General features: G+C 43.0%; 1 protein-coding gene across 1 annotated transcript in view; it reads right to left on the reverse strand.

The window, feature by feature from the left end:
- Positions 1–19,777, reverse strand: part of FBLN2 (fibulin 2) — a 79,839-nt gene extending 60,062 nt beyond the window's left edge. The window contains exon 1 of the mRNA XM_009481609.2: positions 18,439–19,777. Coding sequence (XP_009479884.1) covers positions 18,439–19,777 — 1,339 coding nt within the window. The remainder of the gene's footprint in view (positions 1–18,438) is intronic.
- Between the last annotated feature and the right edge of the window lie 637 nt (positions 19,778–20,414).

The raw sequence follows: 20,414 nt of genomic DNA on the forward strand, positions 1-20,414 counted from the left end.
TTTCCACTTTATTTGCAGATTCTTTTTCACTGAAAGAAGATGAAAGGCTTAGTTGCCTTATGTGTAATTAGAGACACATTTGCCACACATTCCTGGGACAAATAAACTGAATTTACCTTATCGGGATGCTTTTATCCAGCTGAACTACTTTAAATTTGCTGCTGCTTTGTTGCACAGTAACATTTAAAAAATAAAAATCAAACCCAGTCCCAGGAAAGCAGCATTCCATGGCATGTTTCCGAGCTCTACAGACCTCCTGGGGCAAAAAAAGGATGAAAACGTTTGAAGCATGAAAAATTTTTCCCTTCCCAGAATCTCCAGGCCCATGTGAACCCTTGCTGGAGCTGCTCAGTGACGTCAAACACATCCACATCCTCTGCGGCGTGGCTGAATCACTGACTGTGGCAACGCAAGCTTGACTCCTCAAACCCACTCAAGTTTCATCACTCAGGTCCAAGTTTTGCTTTGGCAGGCAGACTAAAAGCTTGGTCCAGACCGCTATTTTCAATTTAGACAAGTATCTATGGCAACTACAATACTATTTTAAACCATTCCTATTTAGCCGCCTCCAGGTTGAAAGTAAAATAGAAAAAATACCAAGACCACCCCATCACCCACTCCTCTAACAGCTCACAGCGTGCGACAAAGTAGGACATACCTGTCTGCTAATCTCCCTTCCCTTGCTGAAAATTTCAGCAAGGCTCTGTCTTCCCTCTTCAGTGGTTTCTCTGGGTCTCAGCAAGAGAAGTGTCTTAATTTGGCTCTCATACTCTGAATTTGCCTGGCTCCTCTTTGGTTCCTCCTTGCTGCAGTGACCTTCCCATGAACATGCTCCAGGTGCACACAAGAAGAGGTGCTCAGAAAGACCGCTCCCCCCAGGCTGACAGCCACCCCACCATGGCCCCTGCCACCACACTCCACACTGCCCACAGAGCATGATGGCTGGGGATGAACTGTGACAAGGGCTAAGCAGAAACATGTACATGTTTGAATTCTTTTAATTTGCTACCTATTTACAAGGTGGGGTGGGTTTTGTTTGGTTTTAAACACTTGAGATTTAGTTTTTCTCTTTCAGGAAGACCATGTGGCTCTCCTACATTTTTTTTTTAAAAATCTTTTAAATGAAAGGTGATGTTTTTGGGCAGCCACATGACTCCGGGAGATGGAACCTTACAAATGACCTCAAATATCAGATTATTTGAAACATGTTGTAGGATTTGGCACTCCTTTCTTAACTTTGTAGGTGATGTCCAAGGCATGCATTTTCATGCTGGAAAGTGTTTATTAGTCTCCTTCACAACCACATGTGGCACAACACTTGATGAACCACTTTACCACATACCAGATTTTCACTCATCCTTGTTCTGAACATGACTTGCTACAAAAGGCAGAAATTTGTCAAATGAATCAATTTGCATAACTGGCAGTTGCGGAAGAAAAAGCCAGGCAAGTCTAAGCTGTGAGAAATGTTGCAGTTAAATGTGAAACCAGGTGAAGTTTGTTTACATATTCTTGCTACCAAGCTACAGTTAGAAAGGCATTTGCTGTATTGTGTTGGTTTTGCAAACCAGGACCTACTTTGCTTTACTTTGAGGATTTTCTGAGCCTTGGGGCTCAACTCAGTTACCCAAGCAAAGGCTCCCTGTTTCACTAGGGATACCTTGCAGTACGGCTTGACCTCCAGCTACCAAACCCATGGGGCTCTCTGCAGCACTACACTTTTAAGGGACATGAATAAAGCTTCCATCTGTCTACATGCTAAGTCTTTACATTGAGCTAGTAAGCATTCCTACAGCACCATGCAAACCTGTGGAGTAATTTTGCCACTTATAAACTCCTGCTTACAAAACTTCTATTTTCAATTACATAAATTGTGGCAATGGCCATCACTACTGCAGAACTGAACTCTCCCCTGCTTGACAGACTGATTCAAAGAACACATTAGGAAGTATTTTAGTGTCAGACTGAGGTGTTTTTTTTAAGTATACACAAGCAGTTAAAAGTTGCTTAGCAGTTTGAAAGTTAGTAATGAAGTCTTACTATCAGGGAACAAGAAAAGAAGAGGGCAAACAGGATAAAGGAATTTTTCAGTCTTATCTCACAGCTTCCCCAGCACACAGCTTTGCACCTTTTTTAAGGCATTTGATACCCAATGGTCACACACAATCTGTACATCAGTGTTTGCTGTATTTATGCATTCATCCTGCATGCTCTATGTGTGTTACTTTTGTAATGAACACCAACTTTAAATTCTATACTATAGCTCAGCCTGCACATCTATGCACGCAGGTACAGCCATCTCCTTACTCTCCAGCAGCTGCATGCACACACAAGCCCTGAAACTGGTCTGCAGAAGCCCACATGTAGTATCTTCTCCTAATTAGATCAAGATAGGGCATAGATAAAGCCTGAACTTTACCTTTTCAGTCCCATGAGAGGCACTGCTGAACAAACGTGCACTGCACCACTAGCACTACCACAGCAGCAGAGAGGAGGAGACAGGTTATGAAAGCAGATAATCTGCTTTCCATTCTTGGGAGAATACACAGATAGGGAGACACATACCCACAGTACTGAGTGTGCCACAGGCTACAACACCAGAAATATCAGTCCTCTTAACACCCGTTGCTAACTTGCATTCTCCTTGCACTGCACCAACACTTGCTCCTTCTTATTTGTCATCAGCTTTGGCAATTTTCAGGTTCTGAAGAGGCCGGAGCAGATTGAAGCAGCAAAAGAAGAATCTCAGCAAGGTGGCAGCAAACAGCCAGCCAAAACAAACAAATCGGCTTTAGAAAACCTCTCTAGTTCGTCTTTGAGAATAGAATCAATCACCATTTCAGCAGTGTGGTCCTCTGGTCTTCCAGGAAATGGACTAATTCTTTAATCTTGCAGCATATATATATATATATATATTTGTTTCTTGCCATTAAAGAATATAGAATGTGAAAGTGCAGTGAAGATTTCTTCGCTAGTAACGGCCTACCTGTGTTGAAATTGCGCCAAAGTAAGCCAAGATTTGCTCCAGGAACAACAGTATTCTGACCTAGTATGGAGGCAGTACACAAGGACAATTGTCATACTAACATATTTAAATAGAGATAGTGCAATTACTCTGGGCTTACAGAGTAGCAAAATAATTAATTGGTCTCCCTCTAATATGTGAAAGACAGAGCTATATTCATCTGACCATAATCCAGATACTTACGGTCAGGCGCATGATTAACTCCCTGGGGGGGTCTCGACTTTTCTGTGTCACATTTGAAACACAGCAGTTTGAATCTCAGTCCTATTATACCAGCATGGATGGGGAAGCATATTCATCGATCAACACCAGTTCTTTTTTTCTAAAGGAATGTTGTTTGTGATGCCAGATCAGTAGGCATCAAGCCCTTTCCTGCCTGTCATGGGAAGAGAGGCTCATTCATGACCCTCAGTACCTTGTCATGCTGTGGACTCAGTCAGTGCTATTGACTGCATCTCCATAAACATCCATTACCCAGACATTCCATTTGTGGAATTTACAAACAAAAAGACAATTGGCTATAATAATTCATTTCTATAATGATTGTACATTTTATGAGGTATTCATTTACTATAAATTAATTGTAAGATCTAGGAGAGGAATTTGAGTCTGACCAAAAAATATAACAGACAAACAAGTAAGTTTTTTGTGACTGCAAAGAAAGCCTTGTAAAGTGAGACTGACTGTCGTATGTTCATGTGAGATGTAAGGGGTTCTTTCTTAGAGATAGCATTTAATTTTTCACATTTACTTACCAGTTGCCCTTTAGAGTAATTTACCATTTTAAAGTAATATTGGAGGAAGCAATACAGCTAAAATTAGTGTATACCTTACTGAAACTACTGGTGTTAATATGGCATTGACAGGATAGGATTTGACCTTAAAAGTCTTTTTTCAAGAAATATTACTGACTCCATTTAAAAGCTGAGTAACAGTGAGCAACCTCTCTGAAATATCAGGGTTAGATTTCAAGAGTGTGTAAAAGCTGTTCACCATACCAAAACAAGACTTTAATATTACCTAATAAAGGTCAGATCCCATAGTTTAAAGGAGTGCAGATAAACAACAGCACTGATGAAGCATTCCACCTTTGAAGTCACTGGTGTTACCTTACACACAAGCTGCTTGCGCTGCCAGACTGCGCTGGCATTCTGCAAGGTGGACACTCACCAAAGTGAGAACGGGAGCTCAGGACTGAAGATTAAAGGATGCTTAGTTTCAGCCCCAAAGTGTTAAACTCATTTAAACTTAGTACAGGAGCATGACCATAAATAGTAAGCCTAAGCTGGCCTCTCTGCCACGTGCCAGAATTTTTCAGCATACCAAATTATTCCCACTGAAAAGCAAACGTAACTGGTGGACTCCAAAAGCTCCTATTCATTTTAACTGGTTGGTTAAATTCATCAAGAATAAGAAAACCAGTAGTATAACTCTTCTTTCATCTAAATTGGTTAGTTTTACCTAATACCAAGGCAGTGAGAGCCCCTGCCTTCCCCACAACAGGTTCTTGGTCATGCCACAGTACAAACCTGGTCCTCTTGTCCCTGGGGCCAAGTACAAAGGAAAAAGAGTGCAGACACTACCAGGAAAATTGTTTCCCAGGGCCACAGGCCAAGCAAGGCAAAAGTCCATATTTCAAGAACATATGTAAAGCACATTCATTGGTTTAATGCAACAACCAAAACTTCTGAGACCAGTGCACAAGATTTTGGAAAGTCTCCATATTTATCTTCCACCTCAGTTAAAGATACAAGCAAAAATTTGCTTGTGGCCACAGTCAATCCAAGCTGATTGAAACACTTATGTAACTTTCTAATGTAAAACCTAGCCATCGCTGATGCTTACTATACTTTTTATTTCAATGCCATGAGTTAAGACAATGCTTATCAACTTTGATCCAGAAACAGTAAAAGTACAAATTTTATCATTATTACATGAGACATTACTTAAGTGTATGTTATCTTCAATGAAAACAGCTCCTCCAGAGTAAACCTCTTACAAATTCATTTGGCTAGAATACTGCAGTTTTGAATTTGGAAATGAGAACTACTAGTAGTTTCATGCAAGGCATTTCCAACACAACGAAAATTAATGCACATTGCAGAGGAAGAATTCTTGTATAAGAGGGAGAACTATACTAATCTTCAGCTGCTTATAGGCCATAAACAAGATGTTTTATAGAGGTAGCTGAAGAATTACAATTGAGTCTACTTGAGCTTTAGAGAGAAATAGCCATCAACGAAAAGCTTGATAGCCAAACACTGACAGCATTTGGCAGAGTTACTGGGTAGGTGTAAGGCTTTCCATGCTACCAAGCAGATAACAGACTGACCTAAAACTCTTACCTAAAAGTCCTCCTCCTAGATTTCTCAGAATTATTATTAAAAAAAAATAAAGACTCCTTAAACACCATTAAACTAACTGAAAGTTTACCATTCTGCTTGTTCAATGCAAAAGAGCTCTTCAGCCTTATGGAAAGAGTCATAAGAAATGACCATTATGTATAGTAAGCTCCATTTTCATTAAAAAGATATGTTTTCAGTAATGAACTTTACTTTTTAAATGACAAACTAGACAAGTTTGAACATGAGTTTTCTACAAAACCTGTCCTCCCAAAACACAACGTCTGTATTGGGCACACAAGGCTATCCGCTTTTACCGCTAAGCTAGCTGGAGATGATGACATGCTTTTCATTTCAGTGTTTGCTTTTCAGGAAATTCTGTTCCCCACTGAAACAGAAGGTTTGTGTTTCTGGAATTTCTTTTGCGTGTACCATGTGCTATCGGCACACAGTAGGTTTGGTATTAGGTATAATAAATTCTATGTTACAAACCACTGACAGCAAAATATAATTGTTTCCTCAGTCCCTGTAGGATGTCTCAATCAGAATACAAATACAAGAAGCACTTCACTTCATACAAGATGTATAACTCTATAATATTAATCAATTTAACTTGTGCTTAGAAAATTATTCCAGTAAGTAGCACATACCATGTCTTTCAAAACTCAGACAAAAACTAACATACAGCAAGAGGTGAGAAGAAAAGGAAACTGAAGTATAGCCAGATGTTCTTATTGCAAGAGCTCATTCATTTTCTTCTCAATTCTGTTCCCTGCATATGAGCCAGCTCCAGTCAAACTCCAGCTCCCCTGCTCCAAACACAGCTGATGTTGTTGCTCACAATGAATATAAGAAGGAGGTGAGTGCTATTACAGCTCAATGCCAGAATGTAGCCCTCACACAGTGCAATTGAGCTCATTACTCAAAAAAATACACCAAAAAGCATTTCGGTGACATACTAAGACCAGAATATATTGTATAAAATTGGCTTAAAATTTCTTGGACTCTGTATGATATCCATAGCAAATGCCATTTTTTCCCATCTGGTACTCTTCTGTCCCTTTTTGACAGTGCTCACTGATGATCCTATACTGAGCACTTACTTGCCTTTTCAGTTTATTTGGTTTTTGGTAACCTCTTGACTTCCCTAACGCCACTAGAGGCACATCTTCCTCCATTTGTTTCCTGCAGCTCTCCCAAAAGAGTTCCTGTACTGGTCCCCAATGTCTGTCTGGCTGACACCAGCAAAGTCCCTGTGCTGGGCCACAAAGACCCTGTGCTGGGCTGCAGCCACCCACAGCCATTGCAGCAGTCAGGGGCTGCCACTCCACCTCCAACCTGCAGCTATCAGCATGCCCCAGAGTGCTGACTTCAGGTGAAAGGAAACATTTCCTTAATTGCAAAGCCACAAGAGTTGGTTCCTCGAGGGCTATGGGAAGGGGAGGAAAAGACACGCAGCAAATGAAGAGGGGAAAAATCCACAATGAGGTCTAGTGACAGCCCAAAAAAGCAGGGAAGGTAAAGGTACAGCACAGACAGCTAACAGAGGAGAGAAGATGCGAATTCTTCTTCCTGAAATAAAATTTCTACATAGTGATCTCATACAAAATAAACCTTGTCCTAAACACTTACCTTACTTATCCTTGAGTCATACTGATGTGCCCAATTCAAATAACCTTAGTGGAAAGGCATACAACACTGTACGCAAACCTATTACTTGTGCAGTACCAGTCACCGGAGATGCAAGCAATAACTTGCCCTATGAATGGTAACAGTAAGGCTACGAGGTCTCATTTGATGATTTTCATTATTTTTAAGATGTACACAGAGCAACAGTTCACAAGAGCATCAACTTTCATAACACCTTTTAAAAGTTACTGATGCAAATCCTCCCCTTTCATGCAACTGTTTATACTGTTAAAAGGTTTTAAGCCCAGAGTTGTTGGAGCCATAAACATTTATTTTAGTACTTGATAATTCAAAATTAAGGTCAAATAACTCTGAGCCCTTTTGGGGTTGTCAATCAGCATCCCTATGGTTCGCAACAGTAACACAAAAGAACCAGCACTCATAGCAACAAGGGAGAAGGAATTATTGTTCTGTGTGTTTTTCTAAATTGCCCCTTTTTGGTGTATGAAGGGGTTGAATAAGTTGCAGCCAGAACTGCACACAGCATGACCAGGCTGCAGAGGGGCAGGCAAGGCAGCTGTGCACGCATAGCCTCAGCATGCTGCCCATGCACCCCCATTAGCCTGAGACCCCCATGCTCCCCAGGCTGTCTGCAGGGAGCAGCTGCCGCCCTGTAACACCCCAGAGCACCCACATTAGCAACTGCTGCCACCTAATTAGGTACTCCATCACCATCAGTGCATCCCAGTGATGGTATAAAACCCAGTAATTCCACCAGGCAGTGAACGATTGCAGACCCAGAGGCTCTGTAATGTTGCTGCTTACAAATTCATTCACTGCAGTGTGCTTGGTGAGTCACAGCCAGTCCACATGTAGTGTCAGAGCAAAGACAAGTGGCTCCAGAGCGGCATTACAGCTCCACGGCCCCCCAGGCAAAGGCAGGAAAGTGGAAAACGTGCAGTGGAGGTTTGCTGGTCCTAAAGATAGCACAATTACTTCTTCCCCTCCCCATCGCGCTCTCAGAGTTTGGCTTAGAGCCAACACCACCAGTGCTTTGGGATGGCAGTTTAGGACTTTTTGGTGGCTTTGGAAGAGAATTGGTCATCTCAGGCACAGCACAGACAAACTGGGAATAGTCAATAAAACATAAAGCCTGCTCACGCATAAGGGGATCTTTATAAAATTCCAATTACTGCTGGCTTGTTACCCAAGAATCCCGAAGAGGTAAGAGATATTCCTCGCTGTGAGGCCCGGGGTAATGAAATTACAAATCGTTTCATGAGTAAGCATATGCTAGAAAGCTACGTTTATTTGGCCTACATATTTGAAACTGTTCAAAAGGTTATTGTCTCACAAAATTTGGATCAGAAATTGCTACTTATATTTGCCTTTCTCTAACAAGGAGCTATATTCAGGGTCCCTTTTAATTCCTCAGTGATCGATTAGAACACTACAGACACCACTGCAAAGAAGTCTCATTTAAATTCTGTTTTCTGAAGAAGTATCAAACATGCATACAAAAAAAAATGCTCTCAGATACATACTGTAAATAACCAGCAAATGCAGTCCCCTTGAGAAACGTGTTGAGCCCAGCAGCCTTGTCTTTTCAAGTGGTTAATTAATTTGTACAAGAAAACTCCCATCTTATTTCCATAGTTTGTCTCCAGCATGTTTTAATTTCAGAATTGAGATCAAATGTTCTTGTTGCAAACCATGGATGGAGCTAACTTTTCACAAATTATGATGTTTACCTCTACAAAATAGGTACACGGGATGGGTTTCCAAAAATATTTTAATGCCATCATAGGTTAGGTGCTCAACTCCAGTTGAATTCATTATTTCAACATGTAAGATTTAAACTATCTTGGTAACTAAATCCCAAGAAGTTAAGGATATCTGAAAACCCTAGTCTGTGTTCAGTGTCACTGTGGAAAACCTGTCCCATGCAGACACTGCCTTTTGGGCTTGTGCCAGCGCCAGCAGTGCCTCGCTCCTCCAGGGCAGGACGGGACACAGATACTGCCAATATACATTCCCCAGCCAGGTGTGAATGTTTCATCGTGTTTCACTTTTTCTTCAAACATTCTCTGCACCTTCCTTTGGTGCCAACACTTAACACAATGAATTTCCTTATAAAAAACTGCTCCAGCCAACTGCATGAGTAACAGTCCTTGTGCTGCAGCAAAAAGAACTCAGTGTATAAAATGCACTATCAGCGGATGGGAAATCTGACTACACCACATCATCGCACCAGATGCTGGGAAAAAGACCTTGTTCTTCCAAGTGTATTTAATGAATGCAAGACTAGAAAGATCTGATGGAACATACATGTTTGTCCCACCTTCTACTGCACATTGTACCTGCTTGCCATGGTCCCCAGTGATTCATAGCCTTATCTGTAAGATCACACTGAATTGAGGAGCTGTTATCTTCATTTTATGGGTGACTCAGGAAGACAGAGCGCCTCCTTCTCGAACATCTCCAATTACTATATTGGCAGGTACTGCGGTTTAAAAGGAAAAGACCTTGAGACCTGAGCATTTCTGTAAGTTGTTTAGGCTCTTGAAAATCTGCATACATCAGACTATGACAGGTTGTGCAGATAGTTTTTAGTAAAGCATGGTGCTGAAACTTGGCATTCTGCATGTCAGGCTTGTGCTTGCACCACTTCAGAGATCTTCACATCTTTAAGAAAAGAAAAGAAAAAATCCTTTAAACTATTTTCTCTAACTAATTAGCTCCATGTTCAATATACAGCTACCACTTAAAATACTCTATAAGGGTTAAGGACCAAAACAGCACCATAAAAGCCTGACATAAAAGTATTGCTAACCAGGAGCTCGTGACCTTTGGTCAATATCTCCATTTTTAGCAAGGAGATGCACATGATGAATGGAAGACGGTCTGTGGTGAGGAGGGCTTGGCCTCACCAGGGGGATTCTTGCAAAGAAAAAATAGTCCTCCAAATTCAAGAGCCTGCAGCTTTGAGGCACACTGAAGCCCAGCCAGCTGGAAAACCAGCAGTAGTGGTCTGACCCATAGCAGTTCCCAAAACACAAACAGGCAAGCAGCAGTCATGCAGCAGTATGTCCAGAGAGATCATCTAGACACAAACACCAAACCATCAACACTAACCCAAAAAGTATGCTCCTGGGTATGGCAAGTCTGGATACTCAAAACTCAGCTGCTGCCTACATGCCTAGGCTGGCAGGCTAGATCAGCCCTCCTGATCCGTGCTCGGACTCCTCAAGTGGGACTATTCAAAGCACTTGATACAGGCCTAATGCTGCATCTGCTGAAAACAAGAGCTTTGGAAAGAGAAAGCCAGGCCACATCTGGCAGTCCAGTGCCTGGAGATTCGATACTTTTGGCTACTGTTTATTTCAGAGCCTGCAAACAATTACTCTGAATGCACTCCTCCCTGTCGTTGGTGGAGGCTTTGATTTTCCTTGCACACTTTGCTCACAAATTCATGCCACAAGCAGTGTTTAGCACACACACACTTGAAATTACTGGTCTTCTTAAAGCAGAAAGTGCCAAGAGGACCCACCCCAGCACAAGTGATTCCCTTCATCTTGCTGTCCAACCTCAGCCCCTACTTATGCTTTTAGATATTGGAAGGAAGACAAATAAAAACACAGGGAAACACAACCATGGTGACTACTGCACCTTGGGCAGGTTTCCTTCCAAACCCTGCATGCAGCGGGCAGACCTAGCCATGCTTCATCCCGCAATGCTCTACTCAAGCACAAACTTGAAATGACAGGTCCACTGTCAGCAGGGCTGGTTGGCATTGGCCCAGCAGCCCAAATCTGCCAGCTGGTCTGAGAAAGGTCCCTGCATGAGCTGCTCATGGCTTCACCACCAGCTGGGCCAGTGGAGCTGGACAAGGAGGGGGTGGCAGCCCCTGGCTATGGGTGCTGGGGTCACAGCATTGAGGTGAACAAAGGAAGAGGTCTAGGAAGAGGTTGTACACTAGAAACCATGAGAGGATCAGCCCCACACATACCATATGTGGTATTTTTCAATTAGAAAATGGTTGCATTTTTTCTTTTTCCTCCTAAACTAGTATCCGGCTACCTAATAAGGTATGAATGCTTTTTGTGGCAGAACAGATAGATCTATTTTGTGGTTCTCTCTTAAAACACCTGTTAATTTTATAGCATTTTAGTCTTCCTCTTTCTATACATATCTCGGCCTGCCTTATACCCATTCACACTATGTTTCTCTGTAATCTTATTATCTCAGAACTTTAACTACCAAAGAGAAAACTGAATGCTGTCACCTGGGGCTATAATTCATGCTGATTCACACTTGCTGGCCCAGAGGCTTTTTCTCCCCACACCCCACTCTCCCAAGGTTTATTTTTATTCCTCAGTTATCCCAGTTTGAGGGCTCAAAGCTGATTTCTTCCTGTTGCAGAGAGAACCGGGACGAATAGACAACATAGGATTAAGCCTGAGGTAATTCAAGTAAATGTGAAAGAATACTTCACCTGATACCAAAAAATACAAAGTAATTGCAAATAGAGTTTGTGTTTCTGAAGCACCATTCATAGCATTCTCCCACCTCCAGTGCATTTTATAGTGGCAGTAGGAGGGATGAAGGGTCGGTGAGCTCAGGGAACGCCTCAGAAACCTTCACTGCAGGTCTGCTTTATGGATCTCATTTCCTGTTTGTCCTCAGTTCAGAAATTCAAGGTCACCTTTCTTCATGAGCCTCAGTATCGGCAAACATGAAGTAGATGGGTTGGGTGAAATCTCAACTACATCCTTAGAAGTTGCACGAGAGCCTCCCAATACCTCCTACCTGATCAGGATTCATATGCAATAAATGCCATTCTCACATCCACTGATCTTGGCTCACAAATATTTACTTTGTGCAATTTACTTCAGTTGGAGAGCAATTATTCTTATCTCTAAAAACAACCGTGATAAAAAAAAATCACCAGTTGTGGATGAGTTTAAATGGAAAAATACCTCCATTCTGAAACACAATGTTTCCAGCTAGACACAAACTGCTATTCAGACTGCCAAAACCAGAATGCAAATCATAAAACATTCACCACGAGGCTGTTTGCTACCTGAGTTACATTTATCCAAGAAACAGCACTCTACAGGCAGAGGATAAGGAAATGGAAAAAAGTGGCAAAATCATAACAAAAATTGACAGTAAGATCTTTAAAGATGTTTTATTCAACCCTCCCCTGTTCGGGGCATTTTTAGGATGAGGAAACAGGAAATCTAGAAATTAAAACTCCCTCTGTTTGCTGCTCTTGCAGTAAGTGACCAGATAAGGTCAATGTTTGGAAAGAGACTGTATAAAAAGAATAGTCTCCATCAATCTCACCCCTTCCCTTGGTGAAAGTACTTAATTTACACTTTCTTAGCTGAGTAGTTACCTGTACTTTACACTTACAGTTCCTTTAGGAATGGAGTAATTAGCATTTGCCACAGAAACTTCAATAGGTCTGTATGTTGCTGAAGAAAGTTGCTCTTTAGTCTATATTCAGGGATCTATGACAAGTGCACTCACACTCAGAGTAAAAGACAAAATTTCCACAGCAGGGAACACTACGGGCTGGCACAGAGCACAGGGGGGCAGGAACCCCTAAGCAGCAGCACCCACCCCTGTCAGAGGCAGAAAAGCATCCACTGGGCTCATGCAGCCCTGCAGAGCTGGTGCTGGGCTTCCCAGCTTGAAAATGGACAAACCAGCTCCCCAAAGTCACCATTTTACCAGAGGGTTTGCAACAGGGTCCATTTCTGTGATGGCAGCAGCACCCACATCCTCCCTGGAAGCCGTGAGTGCTGCTGCTGCCCCAGAGAGCCACCAGTGAGGGCCTGGCCTCACCTCACACAGCACCCAGAAAATCAGCAAAACAGCTGGTCCAGAAAAGCTCAGAGCAGCCAAAAAAGGAGAGGGGAAAAAATTCCCCAAACAAATAGCAATTCACTGGAGTCCATGACTGAAGATGCTAAATAGATCATCTTAGCTGGCTAATGTGAAATACAGTGCAATATTACATCTTGTTGTATATGCTTGTGTCTAACAACAGCAGCTTTTTAGATGCACAGTTATTTCCGTCCCCAGGCCGGGCAGAGCTCAGCACGTACCCCAGGGCAGCCTCGCCAGGGACGGCGCCTCTCTCGGGGACCAACCCACATGTCAGCAAGAAGGGAAGCAGTGCATGCCAGCCTCACAGGGCCGTACTGAAACACGGATGAAAAACAAAGCGCAAAAGGAGAAAGAGAATCAAAACACAAAATTAACCTTTCCTGAGCACCAAAGTACTCCACATTGTTTCCACCATTAGATTACATAAGAGCCATCAGAGATTTGGGAGATGAAAACTCAGCTACATATAAAACCAAAGTGAGATACATAAAATACAAGTAATGAAGCCAAGTTTTTAACCAAAAGCATCAGGGATCCGACCACAGCTGAGTTCTGGTGCCAGGATACAGCTAATAGGAAGAACAAATGCAATAGCCATCTAACTTGGGCTGAATTTTTAGTGGCAGCAAACGTTTCTGTGAAGCCTCCTGCAGTTTTCTAAATGCCGGAAAAAAAGAAAGACAAAAAAAAAAGTGTATATATATATATCTAGAATGTCCCTACAGTCACAAAAATGTATCTCTCAGTGACTCGGGAACCTAAATAAATGTATGTTTCCAGAAAAAAGCAAGCAATTAAGATGAAATGTTAATAACTGTATTGATGATTTCAAGGAAGGAAAACCCCAAAATAAAGAAAATCCATCCCCATACACAGACTGATGAGAAAAACAGGAAAATCCAATTAAGTGCAAAAACTCCAAACAATCCCCTACCCCAACCCTCCTCTCTGAGGCAGCCACTGCTGGAAAAGCTCAGCCACTTCCAGCCCCTTGGGCTGCATGCATCTTCCCTACACACTTCGACCCTCTGCAATCAGACAGCATTCACAGCAGCCAAAACACCCTCCCCGAGCTGTCAGCAATGGCCTCTGCACCCCACAGCACCCTGCTGAGAGCTGGTCAAACAAAATCTGCGCTCACTGCTTCTGGAGCCCATGGGCAGGGCAGCATGCAGCTGGTGGCCTGGGAGCGCCTACTTGTTTTGGGACATGAGCGACTGTGCCTGCATTGAGGGCTGGCTCACATTGCACCTCAGGGAGCCGGACTGGACCTGAACACTGTCTTGTGGCCACTCGTGCAGCCTCCAAGGAAAAGCCCAACTGCACCCAGAGGTGTGGCACCACCCCACTGCAAGAGTGGCAGCCTCATTAGGAAACAGAGAAACAGCCTTGCAGGTTTTAAAAATTAGGGGATTGATGCAATTTACATCATGCTGCTGATTCTTGAGGGGAGAAAATAAGTTATTTGGCAATGCTGGTAGATTATGCCATTTGATAGTTAGAAATACATGTACAAAATTTATGTTTTCATTCTGTATCTGAAGGCAAAATTAATTTTTCTTTCAAGTCTGACTAATATCTTCACTCACCCTCTATCACTGGCTCAGGAGTCGCCAAAGAGACAGAAGATGTATGTGTTTTATTACTTGAAACATATGGATCTACTCACGAGTCACAACCACATCAATTAAAACAACAAAACAAGTGAAAATACAGCAGTCCCTAGGCATGAGCACTGGCACTAGCCATGTCAAGGGAGATTCCTGATTTTTGGAGAAGGTTTGGTAGTTCCTTTACAGCCTGTACAGATCTGCTTCCACCAACTATTGCTAATGGGAATGGTGGAGTGGACGGGGGGTGGGGGCTGCCTGACCAGGCCCCACTTGCCAGCAGCTGTGGGGTGATGCACATGGTGCAATGACGCAGCTGTAGGGTGATGCACATGGTACAATGACAGTGGCACTCACTCCCAGGATGTGCGGCAACTCCATGGGCCAAACAGAGAACCCGCAGCCTCAGAGCTGTATTGTCTACAGCCAAACAGAAAGTGCTGTGCTCCCATGAGCTATTTATTTTCATTTTTACTTCTACAATATTTAAAGGAAATTATCTCTCTCTGCCAAGGCAAAAATGGCATTCAGTGATTTCCATGCCTGCTTCTGTAGGGTAGACAATTCATGCCTGACATGACATCCATCACATTTTACTCCTATCCAATAGGCATCCTGACCTAATCCAGACTCCAACCAGACCTGTCTCAGTCAAGCAATACCCAAGAATCACAGACTGGAAATCACCCAAGGAGACTCTAAAATGTAACAGTTAGCTCTGCTACTAAACACTTTCACCCCAATAGGCTTTCTTAAACCCTCTCATTGAAAATTTCAGGATGGTCCACCCATTTTTCCTTTTTGAGAAGGGGAAAAAAAAAAAGGCAATTTAATTTTAAATAGATTGTTTTTAAGTTACATCAGAGAACAGGTTATTGAGTATTAATCCTAACTCAGACCTATGTATTATGCACAGCCTCGATGCACAGCTCGGATCAGATTTTGTGTTAGGCTGCAACAAATATAAGGGAAGAGCTCTGCGCTTAAGCTGCATGGTAATACTAAGCAGCGTGAAATCTGACTACAGATAAACTCAGTGCACCATGTAGGCAGATGCTTTTTGCCACTTGCATTTGCACAGAGCACATGAAGGTGTTATGGACAGATCCTGTTATTCAGGTTACATGAACTGGAAGGCTGGAATCAGTTCACTGCTCCCTTAGGACAATCAGCCAGTCACCCCTGTTTGATTCATCTTTCACATAAAAAAAAAGAGCTAGAAGTAAAATACAACAGGCACCTGCAAAGAGAAGGTACCATAGAGGTAAGGCTTGCAGCACATTAACTATCTATTAAATCGCTTTTGAAAGTCTGCACTTCCTAATGGCATCCCTCTGGATGGTATGTGTGCTCAGCTAATGTCTTCTCATTTCAAGGCATTGTGTTCAAACACTGCTGCCTGGTGTATTCCTATAATGCAGTGAGGTTCTTCAGGTAAGACTGGTTTCTAGAGCATTGTTTTGGTGAAACCAAGAAGTCAAGGTCTCACTCAGATTACAGGTGCTACCACTAATTGTGAGGTCAACATTTACAATAAAAATGTAAGTGGAAGTGAAAACAGTGCTGGGTCCTGCACTTCAGTCACAACAACCCCATGCAACGCTACAGGCTTGGGGAAGAGTGGCTGGGAAGCTGCCTGGCAGAAAAGGACCTGGGGGTGTTGGCTGACAGCCGGCTGAACATGAGCCAGCAGTGTGCCCAAGTGGCCAAGAAGGCCAACACCATCCTGGCTTGTATCAGGAATGGTGTGGCCAGCAGGAGCAGGGAGGTGATTGGCCCCCTGTACTCGGCGCTGGTGAGGCTGCACCTGGAATACTGTGTCCAGTTTTGGGCCCCTCAATACAAGAAAGACATTGAGGTGCTGGAACATGTCCAGAGAAGGGCAACAAAGCTGTTGAAGGGTCTGGAGCACAAGTCTTATGAGGAGCAGCTGAGGGAACTGGGATTGTTTAGCTTAGAGAAGAGGAGGCTGAGGGGAGGCCTTATTGCTCTCTACAACTACCTGAAAGGAGGTTGTAGTGAGGTGGATGTTGGTCTCTTCTCCCAAGTAGCTAGCAATAGGATGAGAGGAAATGGCCTCAAGCTGTGTCAGGGGAGGTGTAGATTGGATCTTAGGAAAAATTTCTTCATGGAAAGGGTAGTCAAGCATTGGAACAGGCTGCCCAGAGAGGTGGTGGAGTCACCATCCCTGGAAGTGTTCAAAAAATGAGTAGACGTGGCACTTTGGGACATGGTTTAGTGGGCATGGTGGCATTGGGTTGGTGCTTGGACTGATGATCTTGGAAGTCCTTTCCAACCTTAATAATTCCTTGTTTTTACTTTCATTATAAATAATCCAGCCACCAAGCCAGGAGACATGAAATTGCTACTCTGCCCTTGATTGGTTTAGTGGTGGACTTGGTAGCGTTAGGTTAATGGTTGGACTGGATGATCTTAAAGTTCTTTTCCAACCTAAACGATTCTATGATTCTATGAAAAAGAAAAAGGCTACCATCTGCATTCATGGACCTCATACATCTTTTGTTTGGTAAACAGTCATGAGGTGCTGTTTGTGTTGGGACCTAGAGTCTCAGCTCCAAATCTGCTCTCCTGCTATCTCCCTTAAACTTCTTGAGTAGAGGCACTAGGCAGCTCAAGATGTTTAAGGGGTATCTAGACAGCCCAGGAAGAAATATCACTGTCTAGGGAGTAGTCTGTATTCTCTCTACAGCTACCTGAAAGGAGGTTGTAGTGAGGTGGGTGTTGGTCTCTTCTCCCAAGTAGTTAGCAATAGGACAAGAGGAAATGGCCTCAAGCTGCGCCAGGGGAGGTTTAGATTGGATATTAGGAAAAATTTCTTCATGGAAAGGGTAGTCAAGCATTGGAACAGGCTGCCCAGAGAGGTGGTGGAGTCACTGTCCCTGGAAGCATTCAAAAAACGGGTAGACGAGGCACTTTGGGACATGGTTTAGTCTAGTCTACCCTTCATTGGTTTAGTGTGGACTTGGTAATGTTAGGTTAATGGTTGGACTGGATGATCTTAAAGGTCTTTGCCAACCTAAACGATTCTATGATTCTGTGATTCTACTCAGACTGCAACTATTATACATCTGAGTCTCATGAGAACATTTTGTGCCACATCTTGAAAAAGGAGATACTACTCTTGATTTGATGAAAAATGAATTGGAAATATGAGCTGTATATGTGCTAATTTATAGCGATGAAGTTTGCATTCATTACAGTAATGAGCATTGCATAAAGCGTATAATCAACACTCACTGCAGATGTCAAGAGGAATCCAGAGGCAGAGAGAAAATACGTACTCTTGCCACAGTTGATCATAAACTTCCAGCCCCCAAAAAACACAAAGCAAGAGGCAGTCCTTTTTCTCCCTGCTAGTCCTCAGGGGTATTTGAGTGTATCTATCAAGTTCTTGTACTAACGAGCTTAGACAGCCTTTCAACCATAGCATAAATATTACAAGAAGTGCTAAATATTTTTGTAGTAGAAGCACAACTGTCTCACTTCCTCCCCAGCAAAAGACAAAAGCTACAAATGTGATTACATTTAGTTGGTAACTGGAAGATCCAAGCAGGTAACTAATTAAATCCTTTTGTGTAAAGTAAGATGTTTCTCTAACATAACATTGGAAATTAAAAGCAAGTAATGGAAGGAAAAGGTCAGAGTTTAACAAACCATCATCTAAAATAAAGTTAAAATACCAGAAAACACCATCAACAGTCTGCAAAATCAAAGCAAGGTAGGCAACAGTCAAATAGTATCTATTATGTCAAATGAAACACGAACAGTCTTCTGAAAGAGATGAAAGAAGCAACTGGGGGTTTGCTTGATTTCATGCCCATGTGGAGCAGTAAGAAGAAAAGAATAGCGGATATGCACCAATGTTATCATGAGTAAATGTTGTCTAGATATCTACACTAGAAGTGGTTCTTACCTTCTGGTAACCTGGGGTTAGCGTGAATAGAGTTTGGGTCCCCATCTTCCTCGGGATGGTAACGATAAAGCGTCTGTGACTGCTTTTGGGATGACTGACTACGGTCTTCCTTTAGAGCAACAGGAGGAGAGGTTGTTGCACTGAACTTTACCTTGGGGAAAGCATTTCCCTCGTGCGTTTCATGGGAAGATTTTGACCAACTTGGCTCTGTTAAATTCACCTCTTTCAAGCCTACATACATGCTGTTCCCTGGGTCTTCTTTTCTGGCATGCTTTTTCATTTTAGAGTTGGGGGCTCTTTCTTGCTCATGCCTCTCTTTGTCCCCTTGCTTCCCCTTTGGTTTCTTCTCCAATTCCTCCAGGTTCTTGGGTGTCTCAGTGGTGGCTGTTGTGTGCTCTGGAGGAGCACTGGTGGTTACTGGTGCTTCCTTATGTGTCACTTGCTGGAGGGATGCTGCAGTGGTGCGGGGCACCCTCTTTCGCTCAATTCTTCCTGTGGCACTGCGAACTTCAGAGGGGACCTTAGGCACTGGTGTGGGGAGTGATGCAGCTGTTTCCTCAGTGTACAAATCAGCCAGAGCCAAAGCTGAAGGAGCTATGCTGGCTGGTAGGTAGTCATAATCCTCGCTTTGCTCTTGGCTGATGCTCTCTTGCTCTAGGTGGGATGAATAACTCCTGTATTTTTTTGGAGACTCCACCTGGGTGTTGTCTCCTTCTGGTGCCTCCTGGTCGTAGCTGTATGGATCGTCATAGTGCCTCTCTGGTTCACTGTCTTCAGCATCTATTGGACTTGCAGTGTTTAAGGCGAACGTGTTACAGTCTGGAAGCTGGTAGCACATCAGCTCGCCACCAGCATTCGGGCAATGGCAAACCTTGCAGGGGGGCATGTGGAAGGTGTGCCCTGCTACATACTTCTGGCCTTCATGAAGGCAACCTATTCTTCCACACTGAGGACACCCATCAGCTGGCACCACCGCATCAATGCAGTTTGGGGGCAGCTCTGGGCACAGCATGAACTGGCAGCTGATCTTGCCTCCTCCCTTGGGGCACGAGCACTCAGTGCTTCCAAAGTCCACAAAGTAAGACTGCCCTTCGGGTACTTTGCCATTGATAAAGCCCACGTTGACACAGTCATAGTACTGGTAGCCTTCACATGTGCAGCCATGCTGCAGACATGTGGCACAGCACTCACCGGGCTCCAGCACATCCTCAATGCAGTTGTCCAGGGGCTGGCACTCCACACCCGTGCAGTCCCTCTGTGCACGGGAAATGCCGGTCCACAGCAGCACAAGGAGGATGGCATTCAAACAGCTCTGCTGCCAGCTCTGGTACCTATCCATAGTCTTCCCAAACAAATATAGCTCCAGTCCAAACTTGCACGTTTAATGTTTTTTTTTTTTTCCTAGAAGGCTGTAGATTCAGCTCCGAATCTGCAGTGTTTTCCCAAGTTACCTTTTCTCATAGATCCTAGAGTTATGAAAGAAAACTCTGTTAAAGACTATACTCAGCACATATCCTGTTAAACATTAGAGGTCTTTAAAAGTTGGGACAAAATCCAACATCTGGAAACCTAAGTACAAAATTAATCATAATGTCTTCCAAACATTGTAGGCACTAACTTTGGAGTTGCATGCTTCCCTCCCACCCCCATTTTGAAAAAGAAAGAAAAAGAAAGAAAAAAATGTTGTGACTGTTCTCTTTTGAATCTGTTCACAAAACGTATATATATTTCAATAAAAAGAAAGCCTTTATACTTCAATGCCTTTTTGTTAATCTTTCTAGCTAAAAAAAGAAAGATTTTTTGGCAGATAGTAAGTAAATACACAGTTCTTCCTCTGCAGATGCAAGTTGAAGATAATTATTCTGTGTGTTTTAATTGCAAAGACCCAAATCTTAAAGATCTTTCTTAGACAAAACTTAGCCTTGAGATGTGAGAATTTGTCTGTACACATGTCAACTCAAAAAAAGGCGAGTTTT

The sequence above is a fragment of the Pelecanus crispus genome, chromosome 7, assembly GCF_030463565.1.
Source record: "Pelecanus crispus isolate bPelCri1 chromosome 7, bPelCri1.pri, whole genome shotgun sequence".
Classification (NCBI taxonomy): Eukaryota; Metazoa; Chordata; class Aves; order Pelecaniformes; family Pelecanidae; genus Pelecanus; species Pelecanus crispus.